At 50.1% G+C, this 20,993-nt stretch overlaps 1 protein-coding gene across 2 annotated transcripts in view; it reads right to left on the bottom strand.

Moving 5' to 3' along the window:
- Window positions 1–1,940: 1,940 nt before the first annotated feature.
- The window catches only part of Lzts1 (leucine zipper tumor suppressor 1), a 50,100-nt gene continuing 31,047 nt past the window's right edge, over window positions 1,941–20,993 (bottom strand). Inside the window, exons 2-4 of one of the 2 annotated variants that reach the window (XM_038327486.1) lie at window positions 9,220–9,585; window positions 6,512–7,309; window positions 1,941–3,455 (exon numbers count right to left, since the gene is read on the bottom strand). In XM_038327486.1, the coding sequence (XP_038183414.1) occupies window positions 2,811–3,455; window positions 6,512–7,309; window positions 9,220–9,564 (1,788 nt within the window). In that variant the 5' untranslated portion in view covers window positions 9,565–9,585 and the 3' untranslated portion in view covers window positions 1,941–2,810. Of the gene's footprint in view, window positions 3,456–6,511; window positions 7,310–9,219; window positions 9,606–20,993 lie in introns of both variants that reach the window. The other variant, XM_038327487.1, reaches the window with a different exon arrangement.

The raw sequence follows: 20,993 nt of genomic DNA, 5'->3' as shown, positions 1-20,993 counted from the left end.
TTACCAGAAATAGTTTACAGGGCCAACAAAGAACTTCAAAAATAAAACAAAATGAAGCCATCAAAAGCAAAGCAAACCACAAACAAGGGAGAGAAAAATAACTATATACATCGTCTTCAAAATGCCAGCCCCTCAGAAGCCAGCCTCCGCCAAGTGCTCCAGGGTGGTCAAAGGGGAAATCAGGTGCCACCGAAGGGTGCTGTGCTCTGTTATGTGGTATCTGAGGAGGGCTCAGGTCCTAGGGAAATCTCTGGTCCAGCCTGGCTTTCCCTTGGACATCTCTCTCAACCAAGACACAGTCAGGCTGGAGCCAGGGACAAGAGGACTAGCAATGTCTCTCAGAGGAGAGATGCTAAGCCCTCCAAATGGTTGGTCCCCTGCTGAATCTTGTGAGAATAGGACTGAGCAAGGAGGTACCCCATGGGAGTCTGGGATTGCAAGACATGAGGCAAGCCCTTCCTGCGAGGCCATGTTGGCTGGTCGTCTTCCTTCAGAGTGCAGCAGCACTCCCAGACCAGGCATCTCTGAGGAACGCATGGATCTCAGAGACAGCCCATGGCAGGCTGGTTGTCTGTCCTGAATGCACACATCCCAGCCCTACTCAATGGCTGTTCAACCTGAGCCTTTCAACATGGGCATGGACCACAGACAGGATGCTTTAGGGAAGAGATGGAAAGAAAGGCCACAGACAGGCAAGGCTACTGGGTTACAGGTATCTTGAGTTACCCTGGGCTCATGGGCTCTTAGCAGTCTTGAATGGGTATCTGCCACCTTGATTGTTGGGTAAATCCCAGACAAAGGTCTCAAAGATGACTTGGAACAGGGTCACTGGGCAGTGTCGTGGGAAGAACTCCCTGTGAGTAGAAGGCACCCAGCACAGATACAGAGTGCAAGGCCCAGGCATGGCACCCACTTCCCTTTGAACAAGAGCTCTATGGCACAGCACTGGGATTCTGGCTGTTCTTTCAGAAGGTGGAGTCCTTCAGCCTAAGGAGAGGCAGCTAACCCTCATCTTGCTCCCCTCTGTTGGACAGTCTCAACGTGAAGGACTCAAACAAGGCACAGACCGGTAGAGAACAAAGGGCTGAGGGCCAGGATCTTTTTTTTTTAACTGGGCTATGAACTGTGCCTAGTGGAGGGTATGACCCTGCAAGTGGGGGGTGTCATCTTTGGCCTGTCAATTCCAGGTTTAAATTGAGCATGTGGCTATGGGCAATGGGAGGCCAGAGGACAGGGTGACACTGGAAGTCAGCTGAAGAGGCCAAGCCTAACCATGGGATCAGATAGCAGAGCCATCTAGGGGAGGGGGGAGGCACCCAGCCTGCAGACACTAGGAAGGGCAGAAAGTCCAAGGAAAGCCAAGGTCAGGGAGGCTGGGGTCCACCAGGAACTCTAGTGGCCAGCATTAGGGAGGTAGAACATAGAACTAGAGTTGGTTCCTGGACTGCCAAGCACCCAGAGCCTCCCTCCCATCTCCCATCCCCTGGGTCCCGCCCACCAGGCAGCACATGGCTGGGTGTCCTACCGACAACAGCTGTGGTAAGAACCAAAAATAGAATATGGAGCAGCCTGGCTGCCTGCTTAATCTGGCTTGCCTTGGAAAATACAGAATGGGAGGCGGGAGGGAAGAGTCGAAGATAATTTCTTGAACTAAGCAACTGTACTTCCCTCTGCCTCTAGCAGAGGACAAGTCCAGGTTCCCATGGGTTCACGTACTGCTCTCCAGACTGAATCTTTACAGCGTAGGGCTTCACATGGAGGAAGAAGGCTCTGTGTATGTTCCCTGTACTCCCCTCTGCCTGCCTGGACTGCAACCCAGTCGGCATGGGTGACCCCGCCCAATCTATATAGAGTTATAACAGCTCTGAAGATGCTGTAGGCAAGGGAGGCTAGCGCCTCACTCCCATGCACACTATCTAAGTGGATGAGCTACTCTGGACCCAAGCAAGAGCCTGATGTTTGGGGGGAGGAGGGTTCCATATTGGCGGCTGGCCAACTGAACCATTCAGGGAACGCCCTGCCTTAGCCTGGGCTGGAGCACACAGGAGGCTCCCCTGGAACAAGAGTGAAGCTATGCTGTATGTCATTTCCAGGTACTGCACCTGGGACCCCAATATCTATGGCTTTAAACGGAGTGACCACTGGGGGCGGAGGGATTGTGCACCTCATTTAGACTCTGAATCCCACTGTCTGCCATGGTTCTCTCCCCTCACCCCTCTCTCTGAGCTCTGTGAGACCCATGAAGATTCTGGAATGCAGGACTTTCCATTGACCCCTCCTCCCATGGCTTGCTGGCTAAACCGTGTGGCAACACAACTCCTCCACCTTCACAGTCGGAGAAGAACAGGCTGTAGTGAGGGGCATGTCCAAGGCTTCTGGTTATGCATGGCTTCTATCTCAAGGCATCCCCATATGCCTAGGGAATGATGGGGTTTGGGAGTGACAGGAAAGATGTTTCTGTCCTTGGGTGGCCACTTGGCCTATGGCAGTTGTCCCCATCTCTGGAGTGCCTTTACCACTACTGTGAATGAGAACAAAGTTGAAGGAAACATCAACCAGCACAGGAAGCCCCTGAACACATGTTCACTAGCACTTGGGGTTCAGAGATCAAGGTCCAATAAGCAGCAGGGGTAGTTAGATCGGAAAAGACAAGAAGGGAGGAAAGACTATGTCCCCACCACTGAGAACTCCTGAGTCTGGGCCCCAGAGGTGATTTCTCTCAGAGGCGCTCAAAATGCCTGTTTGAACAGGCTCAGACCTCCCTGCCTTCTGGGGTCCAGTCCCCAACCCTCCATCCCCGAGGCAGCCCCTCAGATCTCAGTGGCTATGATGTCTTCATAGGGGATATCAGCTCCCTCCAGTTCAATTTCAAAGGGCTCCCCTCCCCCATCCCCACGGGCCAGCTGCTGCAGGGCCTTCTCTAGACGCTGGTTGCGCTGGTACATGGCCAGATAGCTCTGCTGCAGCTGCTTTTGGTACTGAATCACTTTCTCCTTCTCTTCCTTCCACACTAACCGCTCATGCTGGAAGCCGGAGGACATCTGGTCATGGCCCTGCCTCTCCTCCTTCAGCTCAGCCCGCAGCCGCTCCAGCTCCCGCTGCAGAGCAGGGATGTCCTCTGAGAAAGTAGGCCCAACCCCTAGAGGCCCCAGGGAGGCAGCCTGGGCCCGCAGCTCCAGCAGCTCCTGCTCCAAAATGTTCGCCTTCTCCCGCAGCAGCTCTGCCTCGTTCTTCTTGCGCTGCAGTTCATTCTCACAGACCTCGAGCTCCAGCCCCTTGGTGCGCAGGGCGCTCTCCAAGTCCTGCGTCTTCAGATCCATGGCCTCCAGCTTGCCCCGGGTGTCCTTCAGCTGTGCCTTCAGACTGAGGAGCTCACTGGCCTTCGCGTTCACCTCCATCTGGGACTCTTTGAGCTGCTGCTTCAGAAGGGAGATCTCGCCTGACTTCTGGCACACCTGCCAAGGGTGAGGTGAGAAAGGGTGAGACACGGTGCAGAGGTGATTGGCATCCTAACCAAGATGACATCTCCACCTCTAAAGGGCTCAGGGTGCTCCTGACAGGGTGCCTTTAACACAGTTCTTATGAATGTAGACAATCTACTTTTCTTGCCTGCATTTCCAAGCCTACCTCACCTCCAGTTTAGGCTCCACATCCAAGTCTGTGCCCAAACCTAAGGCTATATGCAATTCCATAATCATTGTCTTCCTCTGGCCACTGTTCCAGGTGCCAATACCGAAACCTCACTCCTGCATGTGCCCACCCCTGCACTCACCTCTGGGGCGAGACCATTTCACTTTGCCCTGCTGCACCCCAAAGGCTAACCACGCAGTCTGGCTCACAGTGTCCAGAACACATCTGCCAAATGATGATCTGTGGTCTTCCTCTCCTCTTTGGCTTCTCCATCCAGTTCAACTGTCACTGGCCATCAAAGTTGAGCCAAGAACACAATGAAATCAGATCATTGTGGCTCTGGGGTCTTGTCTCTTTGGGGATCCTAAGCATTATTTAGGGCCATGGTATGGTTTGAAGAGGTGGTACACATTAGTCCATACATATCAAGCCTGTCTCAGATACCCCCTTCCACCTCTAAGAAAGCATGAAAGAAAAAAAAAAGTAAAGAAAAAAAAAGCATATGATTCGTATGCATGAAGCTCCGGGTTTGGTATCCACCACGCACCTGCCCCAACCCAAAGAGGAAGCCTAGGGACCAAAGCCAGTTAGACTAGGAAAGTGAAGGCCAGGGCTTGGCACTCCAGAATGAACTATTAGAACAAAACTAGAGACCATCATTCCTGTATTTCCATTTTCCTCTCCCAGTAAAGCTCCCCCTTTGCTCCCAGTGAAACACTGAGCAATGTAAAGGAGAACACTTAGCCTTGCCACCACACACAGCTAGAACCTGAATTTCTTGACAAGGCCGAGTCCAGACCCTGAATGTCTCCCAGAGACCACGTGTTAAAGCCTGATTCCAGCGTGGTAACACTGCAGAGGTAGTAGAACCTCTTAGGAGTGAGGCGCAGAAGAAGACACTCAGGTCATTGAAGAGGACCGTGGGATCCTGGTCCCTTCTTTGTTCTTGACAGTTGCATGACCACATGGCCCAACCATGACATGCTACTTCATCACAGGCCCAAAGCAAGTTTGTTCGTTGACTGGTCATAAAGCGAAACCTCCAGTACTGTGGGCCAAAACAAACCTTCCCTCTTCATGAATTGCATGTTTTGTGCATTTTGTTATGATGACGAAAAGTTGAGTCACATACCAAGCCTATACTAGTTTGATAGAGGGAGTTAGGACAGGCACATTAGAGCACGGGCTGTGAATCCTGGTTGGATCACTTATGTACCAGGTGAAGTTGGCACACATTAGCATGGAGGCAACAATGAAAGGTGTGAACTCTAAGGTGAAATGCATTTGTCTCCAACAAGCTTAATTCTGTCCCTGGGACCCACATGGCGAAAAGAACCAATTTGGAAAGCTGACCTCTGACCTCCACATTTGGACTGCAGCATGCACATGCCCACTACCCAAATAAATAAATAAATAATAAAAATGAGAACTTCCAGTCCACAGCTTTACAGGTAAATCCTAGGACCCATCTTCCGTATGTATCAGAGGTCAGCCAAGTCACTTGGCCAGCTATTTGCTATGGTAACTAATCTGTTTATAATCCTTAATTATAAACTGAAAAACTGTAACATACCTGCTTCGTAGTATGGTTATAAGGATTAGATAGAAGAACATGGCACTTCCTAAACGCCCTGTAAATCAGATGGGTTTATAGTAATATTTCTGTCACTATTTATTACTTATTTCTTTTATTGTTTTGCTAAGTATCCTAACTAGCCAAGGTTGGAACAAGATCATTGCAATATCCACCTTAGTTCCAGTCTCGACCATCAGGATGGGTGACAAAGGCCAACACTCACTACTTCTCTCTGAGATGCACAACAGGTCCTTTTCTTCACCCCTTTTGTGACTTCTTGTCATTTCACAGGGCGAGGACAGGAAGCTGCAGCAGTCAGGGCAATGCCGCTGATGGTGGGTGACTCCATCCAGGCCTGACACCAGTCCCTCCAGAGAGAACACCTGCTGTCCTTCCTCACATAGACACTTCGGGAGTGAGCAACAGCACTGATGTGTACACACCTGCCTGCCTGCCCTGCCTGCCCTGCCTGCTGCCTGCCTGCTGCCTGCCTGCTGCCTGCTGCTGCCTGCTGCTGCCTGCTGCCTGCCCTGCCTGCCCGCCTGCCCACCTGCTCTGCCTGCCCTGCCTGCCCTGCCTGCCCTGCCTGCTGCCTGCCTGCCTGCCTGCCTGCTGCCTGCCTGCCTGCCTGCCTGGGCTCAGGGAGGAAAGCTGCTTTCCGATGCACAGGATGCCTGAAGGGACCTGCTCCACAGCCAGGCCAGACCAGTGATGGAGAGTTGTTCTAGCAAACGTGAGGTCCTAGGTTTAAGCTCCAGTACAAAACAAAACAAAACAAATCAGTCCCTGCAAAGTGCAACTATGTGTCTATTCTGCCCTTTTTCTTTTTCCCCTATGTTTAAGTCTCAGCTGATCAAGTAGAATCTGAACGAATGCCTCAGCAAGTAGGGGCAATTCCATCACTGGTTACCTGCCACTCATGACAGTAATTAGGGTCCCTTCCCCCCAAAGCACCAAATAGACCCATTCCTTCTCTAGGGTCCTCATATCCAGCAAACACAGCTGTGACTGTGCTTCAGTCTAGTAAGTCAGGTCAGCCCTATGGCAGCCTGGCTGAGCCTCCCTTGTCTGGGTTTTGACTTTCCCGCCAAAGACTCGGCTAGCAAACTCAATGACTGGGAGCCATGAGGATGACGGAAAGAGCAAGTAACATGGAACTGACTCTGAGCATTCAAAACGCCAGTTCATTCCAGAGTTCCCTCCTTAGCCATAAAGCTGCCTTAGCAGCACAGGCCCGAGCACTCGGTTGGCGATGCAGATGTGGTCGCTGTCAGCAACGCCCAGGAAGGACCTGTGGAGTCTTACCTCCCATTGGGTCTCCTCGAGTGCAGGGGCGAAGTTCGTCTTCTCCCGCTCGTAGGACCTCAGCTTGGTCTCCAGAAGGTCCTGCTCCTTCATTAGGCTCTCGAGCTCCTGTCGAAGCTGCCGTTTCTCCTGCTGCAGCTGGAGCACCTGCAGCTGGAGCACCTGTTGTGTGCGCTGGCTCTTCTGGGAGGCCGGCTTCAGCTTACCCTTGGGTTCTAGGCACTCCAGTTCGTCCCTGGGACGCCTTGGGCGCTCCTCGAAGGTCTGACCGGAGACAAACTCCTTCTCGTCGAAACTGCGCCGGAGCTTCTGCAGGGCACTTTCCCTTTGCAGAAGCTTTTGCTCCAGCTCCTGGATGGTGCGCTCGTCCGTGGACAGCGGGGAGCGCACGCACGAGGAGCCCTTGTCCACCTTGCTGGGGTGAGCCAGCTTGCTGCCGCCATCTGAGAACGACAGAGCCTTCAGGCTCATCATATTACTGTCCTGAAGGATGATGCCCTGTGTGATGTTGTGGGCTGAACCCCCAAAACGGCTGGTAGGCCCCACGGGAGTGACCAGAGGATCCAGCTGGTAGCTGCTCGCGGTGCTATGTGTGGGCAGGCTAGACATGGAGTTCCGGCCCGAGTCGGACAGTGCCCCCGAGCACAGGCCTGGCTTCAGCTCCTGCTCCTTGGGCTTATCTGGAGGCATGGGGTGAAGCTGGTGACTGGTACTCTCAGGTGAGGAGTGCAGGATGGCTCCGGACCGTGGCAGCACAGGCTTGAAGGCAGTGGGTCTCGCTGGCCCCTTGTCTGAGCTCTGGGGAAACAAAGGAACACACACGCTTGAGTGTCCGTCCCACATCAATCTCACCTTTTCTCACTTCGGGTGCACATACGCCATCCTTGTGAGTCCCCCTGAGCTCAGACCCCAAGTGAACCCTTCTTGGTTGGTAGCCATGGCAAACCCTGTCATTAGCTCTGGACCAGCTGGGCAAAGAACACTTTTTTTGCGTGCATGTATGTGTGTGTGTGTGTGTGTGTACACACATGCCACAACATGCCACAACATGCCACAGCATGCATGTGGAGGTCAGAGGACAACTTACAGGGGTCAGTTGTCCCCTTCCAGCATGTGGAAGTCAGGTTGTCAGGCTTGCTGGCAAGCCCTTAACTGCTGAGCTGCCTCAACCACCTCAGCCCACAGTTCCTAAGAAACCCTCTGAGGGAGCTGGAGGCAGCAGCTAAGAGCATAGGTGGTTCTTCCTGAGGACCTAGATTTGATTCCCCACACTTAGAAGGTTAAAAACAACTGTTTTTAAACTCCAGTTCCAGAGAAGCTGACACACTCTTCTGGCTGGCCTCTGTGGGCACCAGGAACACACATGGTACACATTCATAACATGCAGGCAAAGGCTCATATACAAAAAAATAAAAAATAAAATAAAAATAAACAAATCTTTAAAATTAAAAGAAGAAAGTACTCTAAGGCCAGGCAGGATGTCATACACCTTTGTCCTTTAACTTGAGAGGCAGAGGCAGGCAGATCTCTGTGAGTTCCAGGCCACCCTGTTTTATATAGTGAGTTCTGGGTAACCAAGGGCCACATAATGAGACCCTGTCTCAAACAAACAAACAAACACTACCTCTGTTCCTAAGAATGTCTTTAGTTGTGGCCTAGGCATTGTGCAAGCAATTGCTGCCACCTGGTCCCAGCCCGCTGGAGATGTTAGATGGGGACCAGGGGTGTTGTTCAGTTAGGACTGCAGGCTGTGTGAGCTCAGCACCTCCTTCCCCTCTGCCTCTTCCAATGGGCCTAGCATGAGACTGTCAATCACTACTTAGAGTCCAGGAAGATCATTTAGAATAGCAATCCTTTCTGAAGCTTGCAGTGTCCCTCAGTGGAGGGCTTTGCCTTTTACAAGGCATTTGTTTGGAAAACTTTGAGCAAACACAGGCATCTTTCTCTGTCTAGGCTGAGAATTCCTGGTCCTATAATCTCAGATCTGAAATGCTCCAGAATCTGCAAAGCTTTTAATCAAGACAAGGTGCCGAGAGAGGAAGTCCGCACACTAGAAAATTTTGTTTTGTGTATAAATTATTTAAAAATATTATGCAATCATCTTCCACTTTTGTGTGTTAGGCATATACGAAACAAATGACGGTTGGCTTAGATATCTTCATGCAAATATTTTATGGACCTGAAACTTCTGGCACTCCTGTTCCCAGGCACTTCAGAGCAGGGGTATTTAACCTGTGTTTTAGTCACTGAGTGCTGTAGAGTGGGTATGGGAACTGAAACAAGCTGGCTTACTTCCAGTGTGCACTAGTGAGGCTTGTGGAAGCCTGAGCTGTTGCAGGCGAGGTTTCTAAACACCTAGGGCTCTTTGTGGGCATCCTTCTCATTCGATAACAAAATCCCAGAGCCCTTCTCCAACCAAGGGGACCAGGAAGCCAACCACAGGTAGGGCAGGGATACGAGTGAGAATCCTCATCCAGGTTATATCCCAGCAGAGCCCAGGCAGGTTTGGATTCCCCTCTGCCCTTTGCTGAGGGAAAACTAAGATTTCTGGGTTAGGGACAGACTTGATTTCTGCAGTGAGGCCAAATGCTCTCACCATACTGCTCTGGCCTCTTGAAGGCTTAAACGCTTAGATTAGGTACTCATCCCTACTCCCTCTCATCCCGTTCCAACCCTCCCAAACACCTTTGTCAGAGAACCTCACTTACCATTTCCAGCTGATTGGAGAAAGGCATGAGCTTAGGTGGGGTGGCTGGATCAAAATCTACCCCAGCCTGTCCCCCCATGTCCCCACTGGATAGGGCTGTGTAGTCTGGGCGGTGGGAGCCTCGGGCCTTCTGGCTGACCTTGATGTAGAAGAAGTCTTCACTTTTCCCCATTTTGGAACTGGACTTGCCACGTCCTGAGTCTTGGGAGAAGCCAAATCTCAGCAGCCCATCCGAGTACCGGTTAAGTTTCTTGAGGTGGGAGGATTTGCGCAGCTTGTACTGCGAGGCACGGCAATGCTTGCTATGGAAGCTGTGGCCCGAGATGAGGCTGCTGACACTGCCCATGTTGACCGCGTGGCTAAGGGCCTGCAGGGTAGAACAGGGACCTAAAGACACTGTAGCAGCAAAATGTAGTCCTGGCTCAGCCAGGGGACTGTGGTCAGAGTAAAACCCTCTCAAAGCCTGGACAAGCCATGGACCTGGAAAGAGATGGAGGAGGTCATAGATCTAGACACAGCAACGTTATGATGATGAGAGTTATCAGGAGAGTTATTTTAACCATGGAACCTGGGTAGTAGTAAGGGTGTCAGTCACTGCCAGTTCCACTTGTGTGAGCATCTCTAGCATTCTGATGACACGAGGAGGCCAGAGGGAGGCATCTTTCTCTGCACTGGGCTCCCAGCGGAAGCTGAACACTGTGCATGATCATGGGACCTGTATGTAGTGTCATATGGAGAGGCAGCCCATACCTAATCTACAGGACCTGTTTCAAGTACTATGCTAAAGAGAAATCAGGATGTTTATGTGTATACTGGTGTGTGTGGGGGGGTGGGCAATGACAGAGTTCTGTATGCCTAGGGAGTACTAACGTTTAGATGAATCACTTAGTACTTATGTTTTAGAAACTCAGTCTCCAGTGTCATATGTTTACGGCATTTGGGAATGTGATTTGAACTCACTAGGATTAGGTGAGATCATGATGCAAAGGAGTCTAGTGATGGCATTAGTGGCTCTGTAAGAGGAAGTAAATCCAGGTGTGACTGTACATACCTATAATCCCAGTTTAGAGGGTAGAGGCAGGAGGATGGAGAGTTCAAGGCTAGCCTGGGCAGCATATTAAATACAGAGAAAGCCTAAGCTTCATTATAGTATTATACCTGTCTTCTTAGACAAGAAGAAGGGAACAGGGAGGAAGAGGAGGAGAAGTAGGAAAGAAACACAGTTGGACACTTGTTCTATCTGGAAATGTGCTGCCCTGTACAATCCCCCTCGGGGTGGGGCTAAAGACCACCCTTCTCTACAGCAAGAAAGACTTGACCAGATATGAATGCCCAACCCTTCTTGAACTTCTTGAGCTTCAGAACTGTTGACCAACCTATCTTCTTTATAAATTATTCTGCTTTTGGCCTTCTGTCATAGCAACAGCGACGTTGTCGTAGTTGCATTAGAAGAGATCTCAAGAAACTGAGAAACAGGCCATGGGAATCTGGGAAGGACAAAGCTTTAAGAAGCTATAGGGACAAAGGGCCTGAGAGCTTGTGGTAGACTGTGCTTCTTGGGACCAGCTAGGACTCCATCCTGACTGGAAAGCCACCGGGTTGGTAAGGGAGAGCCCGCAGGTTGGTTCAGGGAGCAGGATGCTTACTGACACAGAGAGGAGGAATGTAAGCAAGGGACAACTTCATGTCCTGTGCTATGAAAGGCCACCATGACAACCCAATAAAGGGGGCTCAGCTGTTTAAGTGACTGATTCAATTGGGCCAGAGTGGCTGGGAACTTTTAGTTGTACTTTCAGGGCTGTTCTGATAGGATTTGCAAAAAGGATTTGATAGAGAGAGAGAAAGAGAAGGCAAGGAGGGCTGGGGGTGGGGTCTGGGAGGATGGAGAACTGGGGGGTGTAGCTCATTGGTAATGGGACTGCCCTGGCAACAGAGATGATATTCTAGAGAGACATTGTAATAAATGATCCCAAAGAATTAAAGTTTCCCAAGGAATCTTGGGGGCAGGATCTGCAGCTCTCCTGGCAGCCAGAGGGGGTGCTGCTTCCCAGATTTTACCCAGTTCTGACAGCTCATGGGAGCATCCTGCAGGAGAGACTGAGTCTACAATGGACAGGACCTTGACTGGTACTGTTTAATTATGCATGCCCTAGCCCTCAGGTCAAGCCTAGGATCAGTGACTCTGAAGATGGACTAAGAGAAGGAGAGCCACTCCTCACCAGTCCTCCCAGCATGCCCACATGAGCTAAATCTCCCTTCTCTGATTTTTCATTAGTGCTGGTTCCTTTCATTGGTATGCTGGGGATGGATGGCAGAGCCTAGCTTATTGGGGCTGCCAAGCCCAAGCTTTTATTTAAAATCCTATTAACAGTAGGGCAGTTACCTAGCATGCACAAGGACCTAGATTCCATCCATCCCAAGCATGTACGTGACTCTGTGTGTATGAGTGTGTGAGCACACACACACACACACACACACACACACAGAGAGAGAGAGAGAGAGAGAGAGAGAGAGAGAGAGAGAGAGAGAGAGAGAAGAAATATAGAGAGAAATAAAGAGAAAGGGCAAATAAATAACTTCAAGAATTAATTTTCTAAAATGTTAATGTTCTTTTATAGAGCAGCCAGAAGCAGGGATCTGTCACTCACTGAATTAACAAAGACCACAAGCTGAGCCACTGTAGGGGAGCGGAGCTGAAGAGCAAGGGTTTGGTTTAAGTTTGTGAAAGCTGCTTGTGGAAACTGTTGGGTACCTGAGCTTGATGGAGAAGGCAATGGAGCCGCAGATTTACAGGACAAAGATGTTAGTGTGCAGAAAGAGATGAGAGAGGAGCTGCAGACAAAGAAAAACAAGACCAAGGATGCCTTCCAAGAGCAAGTTCAGGCGGCAGGAAGGAAGACAGAGGCGGAGGCTGTCCGTGCACAGGAGGACTTCTGGTTGGGAGGCCTCCTGCATTCTGCACATTGTGCCACTTAAAAATGGGCTCTCTCTTCTATTGTGTGAACTCTTGGGATCAAACTCAAGACCTCAGGCTTGGTGGCAAGTGCCTCTACCCAGTGAGCCTTCTTGGCTGTTCCCATTACATCCCTTGGGCAGGTGGCCCCTTCTTTCTTGCACACCAAGTGCACATTCGTGAGGATTATACAATGCTGCATTGTAAGGCCAGACCCCTGGCTTTGACTGAGAAAGATTCCAATATAAAAACCAACTTCTCCGATTTTTTTTATTATAAAGCAGAAATATTTATTGTTTTTAGAGTAGCTCTGGCTGGTTTGATACGAGATAGCCCAGACTGTCCTCAAGCTCACCCTAATCCTCCTGCCTTACTCTCCCAAGTGCTGAGACTGCAGGTGAACCACCAAGCCTGACTGAAATGTCCACTCTTAAGTAGGAACTGCAGGGAGACTAAAGCCTGCTTACGGAGTGCAGTGTCATGCTAGCACAGGAAATGCGCCCCTACAGATGTGTCTAGGACAAACAGAAGCCTGTGACAGCATGGTGCCTTCAAAAGCCGTGACAGATGAAGTGTATCTACAATACGGGGCATGTGTGTCTTACGTTTGAATGCAAATGGCTTCCCACAAGCATATGTGTTTGAATACTTGGTCCCCAGCCGGTGGCACTGTTTTGGGAAGTTGTGGAACCTTTTAGATGGGGATCTAACAGGCAGAGATAGAGCCATGAGTAAAGAAAGAGGGCTATAGCCAGTTCTAGTTTCACCCAGAGTTCCCTGCTTCCTGATCCACAAGACGTGAGTGGCAGGGCTGCCAATGTGACTCCACCGATAAAGTGCTTGCCATGCAAGAGGGAGGCCTGGAATTCAGATTCCCAGAGCCCATAGAAGTACAGGGCCAGCATGGTGCCTGAAATTCTAGTGCCCAAGAGGATCCTCAGAGCAAACTGCCTGGGATTAACATGCCCAAGGTTCAAGTTACAGGCCTTGTTTCAAAATAGGGAGGTAGAGAGCGTGGACAAGAAGGATGCTTGCCATTAACTTCTGGCCTCCATGTACATATGGATACATGTGCACCTACATACTTGTGTGCCCATATACATGTGAACATATCACAGAGCATGCACGTGCGCGCGTGCACACACACACACACACACACACACACACACACACACACAAAACCAAAAACCAAAAAATGTGAAGAGCCCCAACTGCATGCTCTGGCCACCAAGTTTTTCCTGCCTTGGTGGGCTGTGACCCTCTCGAACTCTGAGGTGAAGGCAGCCTTCCTCTCTCCTGTAAGTTGCTTCTGTCAGGCACTGTAGTACAGCACCGAGGAAGGTAAGTGATAAACAAACTAACCAAATGTGCTCAGGGCTCTGCTGTGCCTGCCATCTCCTCCCCCCTGGCTCTTGAATGAGAGGTGAGAAGGCCAATGCTTTTCCCCTTTTGTTCGTTACACACATCACAAACCCTGATGTCTACAGGGCAAACCCTTCCAGGCTTCCCATCGCTGTGGAGACGCCGCTCCAATCCTGTGTCCTTCACTGACGCCGCAGCAGCCGCAGGCGCACTGCTTCTCTCTGTGCACTGAGCGCAAGAGGCTTTGTCCGCTTAGGACAAGCCCACCTGCTGCTGGCCTACCCACCTTCTCAAGGCTCCATCTATTTCACCCTTTACTCTCAACTCATCTCCTGTTACCCTAGACAAGTTCAGCTCCTCCACTGCGTTCTGCCACCAAACACTTATTTTCCATCTAATAATTCCGTTAGCCCACAGTATGCTTACTTTAAAATGTAGTTAATTGCACATTTCTCCACCAGAATTTAAATTCTGTGGCAACAAATACTTTGTATCTGTGTATTTGTGGCTCCCAGAGCAAAACTGAGGATGCTTAGTCAGCAGCTCAGAGAGCTACTGTAATGCTGTGGCCTCAGTCAGCTCACCACTGAGCAACGGGGCCCTTGACCTTAGATTTGCACGTCACCATCTGCCAGATAAACACAGGTCCACACTGTCACATGCTGATGGGATGTAGACTCAGAGATGTTTAGCTCCTGCGCCAGTGGTCAGTAAGGTTGAGTGAGAACCTAGAGGGAAAAGCAAGGACCACAGCCTCCAGCTACACCTTCATTTCCTTTCCGTACAAATACCAGGAAGGTTCCAGGTGCCCTGAGCAGCAGCCTGGTGACTTGCTGTGCACAAGTTTCATGCTGGGAGCCCAGAATTGGGAGAAAACAAAGAGCATTAGGAGTAAAAGGAGGGGTGCACAAAGGACGGACACCTCTGCTCCATACACCCTCAGGTCTTAACATCCAGGGAGCTGTGAAGTTCAAGGTTTCTCTGGGATCCACTTGTAACCAAGCTTAACACTCCTTAAGTGTCCAGACTTACTCCACCATCAATTAGAGAGCATTCCAGCAAACGTGGCTATAATTCAGTCTTATTCTCACCCGCCCCCATCAGACTTGATGGCTCTCTCCTCTAAGGGCACCTTCCCATGTCTGGGAAACAAGTTTTCATTGACCAAGGGAAGCCATATAACTCTTAAGACATTTGTGCCCAGGAAGGGGAAAGGGGGGCACCATGAGGGTGGTAAGGTAGCCTAGGCTGCACACGCTCTTAGGAACGTCACACGAGTCTGCATTAGCAGCAGATGTCATGTCTGAGGAACTCCAAACAGAACAGGACCCCAAAGCAGCCTCAGGTTCTCAGAATGCCTACTGGAGAAATTCAGGACTTCCTTATCCCTGCTCCACAGCAAGGCCAGTATTCACCCCTCCTCCAAGTCCAGCCTGCATGGAGCTGGGACTCACTCATTGCACCAGTCCAGGGAGTGGGCTAGATCACCAAAGCCCTCGGTTTTGACCCTTAGGTGGGAAGAGGAGGATGCCTCTGCCACTCGGTCTCCACTCCTGTTCTACACTGTCATCTCCAAAGAAAATCAGGGCTGAAGCAGATGTGACAATAACATTCTTTTTTATCCCCTCCAAAAAAGTAGAAGGAGAGGCATGGCATCGGAAGGGGTTTGTCTGAATTCCAAACCTATGCTCTTCCTTCCCATGGGGCAAGGTAGTTGCCCTAGTCCATAACGTACATAGGCTGTAGGCCTAGGGGAAAGGTTCTGGGTATCCGTGCATTCTTATCCTGATTCTCTTCCCACACAGCCAGAGAAGTCACAAGCTCAGGAGGAGCAGCCTAGCTGCCCCCTTGCCTTTCCTGTCCCACTGCCTTCTTTTGCTCTATAACTTCTTCTTACCGGGGGTCTTGGCTGGAGGAGGTGAGGTAGGTAGGAAAACCGGCTTCTGGTCTGGCACTCAGAGCAATGCCACAGACCCCCTTACTGTTTTCAGGAACAGCTGTCACGGATGCTGTTCATGTGAGAAGTGCCCAGTGCTGCAGTCCCCTTACAGGGTTCCCACATAGCCCCCACATGTGAAGTCCTACGTTTCTGAATCGATCTAAACTTGGTAGAAAGCAGATAGAGACCACAGCACACAGCTCAACACCTTCATGAGTGCCCAGCCTTCAATCTTCCCTGGGCTCAGTTTCCAACCACAACATGAGGCTGAATTTGGTTCACTGTTGTGTTTTTAAGACTTCTTAAAAATTCAGGACTCTGGACTGACAGCTGGGGAATCCTGCATGGAACCAGACTCTCTGAATGTGGGTGACAGTTATGTGGCTTGATCTCCTGCCGGGATGATGGGGGAGGGCAGCCTGGGAATGGGACTGGGACTTATCCTGGTTGCATGAATTGGCTTTTTGGAGCCCATTCCCTTTGGTGGGATACCTTGCTCAGCCTTGATACAGGGAGGAGGGGCTTGGTCCTGCCTCAACTTGGTATTCCAGACTTTTGTTGACTCTCCAAGGGAGGCCTTACCTTCTCTAAACAGTGGAGGGGGTAGGAAGGGGGGAGGGAGAAGGGGAGGAAGGGAGAACTGGGGTTGGTATGCAAAATGAAAAAATTTTAAATAAACAGATTACTATCTCCTTCATCAGAAAGATGCACCCTATAACCTCTTGGTTAATACTTCTGTGGGTTCCTTGTCCACAAGTGCCTGACCTTAGATTTGCCTACTTCAAAAACATGAATACATACTCCAACATGAACTTTGGGGAGAAAGTCTGGCCTTGGCTTATGGACTTGACTTTGCTATTTCCCTCTGGGGACTAGAAGATGGGAAATAGGAGCAAGGACAGGGTGAAAAAGCATAGAAAACGAGCGGCATGACCTCAGTCCCCTCACAACTTCAGGTTCTGCTGCCCTAGTTCCCAAGATATGGGTGTGTTTGAGACTGACTTCCAAAGGAACGTCCAGGCCGGACATGGCGGTGTACTCCTCAGGAGGCTGAGCCACGAGAATAATTAACCAGGGACCAGCCTGGGCTACACAGGCAGCCTGGGCTACACAGGCAGCCTGGGCTACACAGGCAGCCTGGGCTACACAGCGAGGTCCTGTCTCAAAGAAATAAGACGGGGATGGGACTCCCAGGTATTTAGAGTGGGAGGCCCCCTAATTAGGGCAGCAGTGCTCAGGATACTGTGTCAGAATACTGGTCGGGCGCCTGGCAATCTACTCTGCCATCCGCATTCTTGTATTTCATTCCTATATTAACACAGGTTTTTACATCTGAAATCCTAACAACTAATCCAAGGGCTGGAGAGGCTAGGAGCTCATTCTGCCCTTGTGGAGGACCTGATTCAGTTCCTAGAACCCACATCGTGGCTTGCAGCAGCCTGTAATTCCAGTTCTGAGGGATCTAATACCTTTGTCTGACCCCCTAGAGCACCAGGGGTGCTCAAAGTTGATAGACACACAGACAGACAGACAGACACACACACACACACATGCAAAACACACATTCACAGGAAATTAATTCACAGGAAACAAATCTTATAATTAAAAAAAGAATAGCTCAAGCATCCCATGAAGTACTGACAGTTATTAAATGCTGACGTTTGATTAAAGAAATAAAACACCCCATCCTGCATTTTCCTCAAACCCTTACCCCAAGCTCTCTCCCCAAGGGAAGCCAGTCCCATGATTTGACAGGAACATTTTTGGCTCATAAATCATTTTAACATATTCTATATTAATGCTATATGGTTCTCATACAAATGCTATGCTGCTTAACTTCACCTCCTGTACTTGAGGTTCTTTCAGGTCAGGGGGGGGGGCAAGGGCTAGCATTGACTATTGCCTGGGTACATCTCTGGGGAGCTGTTTTTCACATTGTAAATGCTCTCTGCTCAAACTTAACCATTGTGTTGACAAAACTCTCCTATATATGACAACTTTGGCACAGCCATGAGAGTTTTTCTGAATTTCTTCTATTGAAGTCTTGAAAGCTATCTAGGTTGTAAACCTCCAGTCTTTAGTTAAATCCCTCCAGCCCAGCTGACACCTGATCCCCCCTCCCCCCCCTTTAGCCAAGAGGGAAGGCAGGAAGATGGCACTCAAAGCCCCCAATCACACTTGCCTAGTCACAAGAAGGCAAGGGCAGGGTCAGTCACTTTATGGCAGGGCAGAGTCGTTGACTGGGTTTTTTTTTTTTTTTTAAGAGATGCTATTATCACTGTAGAGGGGTGGGCAGAGTCCTGAGGGTAAAGAATCTTCAATCAGAAGAATCTCTGCAACTCTGCATCAGTCAGATGGGACAAAGAACATGTCTGTGAGACCTCCTGTAACATGGGAGCCTAATTGGACATCCTATGCCTAAATCTTTCATGATATAGAGGCTACTTCATGATGTAGAGGCTTGGGTGGGAAGGGGCTATACCAGCTATGTACCTCAACTTCCAGGTTGACAACACACTTTTTAGACACTAACGAGACAAGGCCAGCTGGGTTCCATTTATTGATGGAACCAGCCAGAGTAGCATTGACTGTTCTCTATGGGTGATATGCGGATAGGCATATGTGTTTGTGCCTATTAGAACATAAAAATGTATGAGAGCATATACAAGTATGTGGCTATGAGTCTATGCACAAATGGGACCGCACGAGTGTGTGAGAAAGTGTGTGATTGTAGACAACACCGTGTCCGACTGTGTGTATGAGTGCATTCCATACATAAGTGCCCGTGCAAACATGAATTAGCGCAGGCATGACCATGAGAGTACGTGGGCAAGTGTGTATGCGTGAGAATATATGAGTTTAGAATGAGAGCATTGATTGTGTGAGCTTGAGTGTATTTCATTACGCGAGTGTGTCTGTGGGAGGGGAGAGCTGTGGGATTGTTTCTGTGAGTCCTGTCTCCAGGTATGGCTGGCAGCTTCTGGGTAGGGTAAAAGCTATGCCCCAAGCCTCCCGTTTGTCTGATTTTAGCTCCTGGAACCACATCCTTATTTTTCCTATAATGAGCTCTCTCAACTTAAGTCCTCCAGAAACACAGTTCCCTGGGGCAGACTATGGGTAAGCACGGTGGACAGCAAGGTTCTCCTGAAGAACTAGAATCTACTTGAAGCCATTTCCTCTATAAAGGAATATAAATGGAATCTCTGCCTAGTTGGGCTCACAGCTTATCTTCCTGCTCTAGGTAGATGTTTGGATCAACTGACCACCCCAAAGAGAAGTGAATTTATGTGGAGGCCCAAAAATGTGAGCCTATTTCTACTTTGTCTGAAGGACAGAGAGTTTGAGGTTGCTCACAACTGCTCGAGTTGTCCTTTGTATCGCGTTAAAGCAGTCTTGTGTCTTCTTCCCCCTCTTGTACTGGGGTATAAAAGTGTATGGAAAATTAAACACGGGTGTCAGGATTCACCGGAACTCCCTCCCGCTCCTCTCCTATGTTTCTTATTTTCATTGTGTCTTCGTCCTCTTTACTGTTTTCCTGATCCCCATGGAAAGCGGTATTTTTGTCAAAGCTGGTCTCTGACAAATTTACCCCCTACCACCCCAGAGTAGTCCTGTTCAGCGTCTTCATCCAGGACAGAGAAATGTAAGCCTGGGTTTCTGTGTCCAAGGATCCAAGAGCAATGCCAGGTACACAGGAGTTTAAACAACACAGGGTTAGCTCAAAGGCCAAGACACTTGAGTTTGCCAGGTTGCTTAGAGCCAGGGCCCCCTCTGGCCTAGTACAGAAACGCTTTTTCATGAGTGTGTGGAGGAGGTGATGCTCAGACTGCAGCTGTCTGCCCATCTCTCAGACACCCTGGCAGAACAGGCTGTCTGGCCAGGTCGCCATTTCTTGCCCTGTGCTTCAGAGTGCGAAGGACAGGTGTTCTCTGTGAGGAGCCACAGGATGGACGGAAGCTGAGCTGACTCGGGGTCTGCCTCGTTCCACCTCTGCAGCCCTCATTTCAGTGTCTGGACTCTGCTCGTGGCTGTGGCTCCTGGCTGACAGGGAGCAGCAGTGCACCGGAAGAGAGCATTCTGTTCCACCCATCAGGTCAGCCGCATCACCACACACCTTACCTGCGGTCAACAAAGGGCCACAGATAGACAGACTCCCTCCCATCCGGTATAGGAGTCATTATCAGTCAGGATCTCCATTCCCGTGAGTGTCAGAGAACCACAGCTGACAGCAACTCCAACTGTCACCACCAGCGAAGGAAACCGTATAGCTATAAGTTGACCAACACTAAGGAAGGAAAGCACTGGCAGGTGAGATGACAGAAACTGTGAATTTCCAGGCTTTAGGACAAAGGCCCTGGGGCCAGGCGTCTGAGAGAGTTCTGGCCTGGGTTATGTGGGCGTTACAATTTCCTGGGCCAGGACCCCTGACGATATGAGAAGGAAAAAGTGAGCTAAGCACAGTGCTGTCTGTCTCTCCTGACGGTCTGCAGATGCAATGTGACAGCTGTCTCATGCGGCGCCTGCCATGGTTTGCCCTTCACACACAGCCCGGGGAGCCACTTTCTCCCTCTTTCCCACCCGGATATGCAACCCAGTTGCCCCATCCCATAAGCAGCTAGAAAGAACGTGGATTGCTTCATGAGACCTCACTGAACCCTCCAGCTGGGAGCCAAAATAAGCCCTTTCTCCCTTCCCGGAGTTTCTTTTGCCAAGATACTTTGCCCCAACAATGGGAATGGAAACCAATACAGTAACTGCCAACCAGACCTTCTGAAATTGGGAGGGAGTGTGGAAAGATGCAAGAACTCCATGCTCATATGTCTTGCAGTCAGAATAGTGAGTCCCGCCCGGCACTGAGGAAATGGCTCAGTGGATAAAGCATTTGCTGTGTGAGTGTGAGGACCAGAGTTTGGTCTCTAGGAGCTACATAAAAACATGCCATCACCTGTAAACCCAGCATGGAGTCAGGAATCAGCAGCCTAGCTAGACTAGCCGGCTCCAGCTTCACTGAGAAACCTTTTCCAATAAAATAAGTAGACATCAATAGAGAAAGACAGCCAGTATCAGCTGTTGGACTCTACAAGCATCCCCCCCCCCCATACATGAATCAGCACACACACACATGCACAGACTCTTCAGAAACCTATGCATTTCCCAGTTGCTACTAGGGATGAATTTACAGCATCTTCTAGGCAGAAGTGCTTCTGCCTCCAGTAGGAAGGTTGCTCAATCATGCAGACCCACGGTAGTAATCTGAAGCATCTGCCAGCTGTACCGCATTGTTCGACAGGTCTCCAGGCACCTCACTGAAAGAGGTCTTTCGGGGGCAAAGAGGCATGTGCCCAGGGCTAACTGAGCACCTTTTGATGACCTGCCCTCCACCTACTTTGCTCTGCCTGATTCCACTTTTCCTACCCAGAATTCCTCCCAATGTTTCAGCCCCTGTCCTTGACCCCTCTCTCATTTGCTTGGGCTGGGGATAGGGAGCAAGGCTAGGGAAGGGGTGAGCCCGGTTTGCAAG

Source organism: Arvicola amphibius, chromosome 4 (assembly GCF_903992535.2).
Source record: "Arvicola amphibius chromosome 4, mArvAmp1.2, whole genome shotgun sequence".
Taxonomy (NCBI): domain Eukaryota; kingdom Metazoa; phylum Chordata; class Mammalia; order Rodentia; family Cricetidae; genus Arvicola; species Arvicola amphibius.
This window is presented reverse-complemented; position numbering and strand designations above follow the sequence as displayed.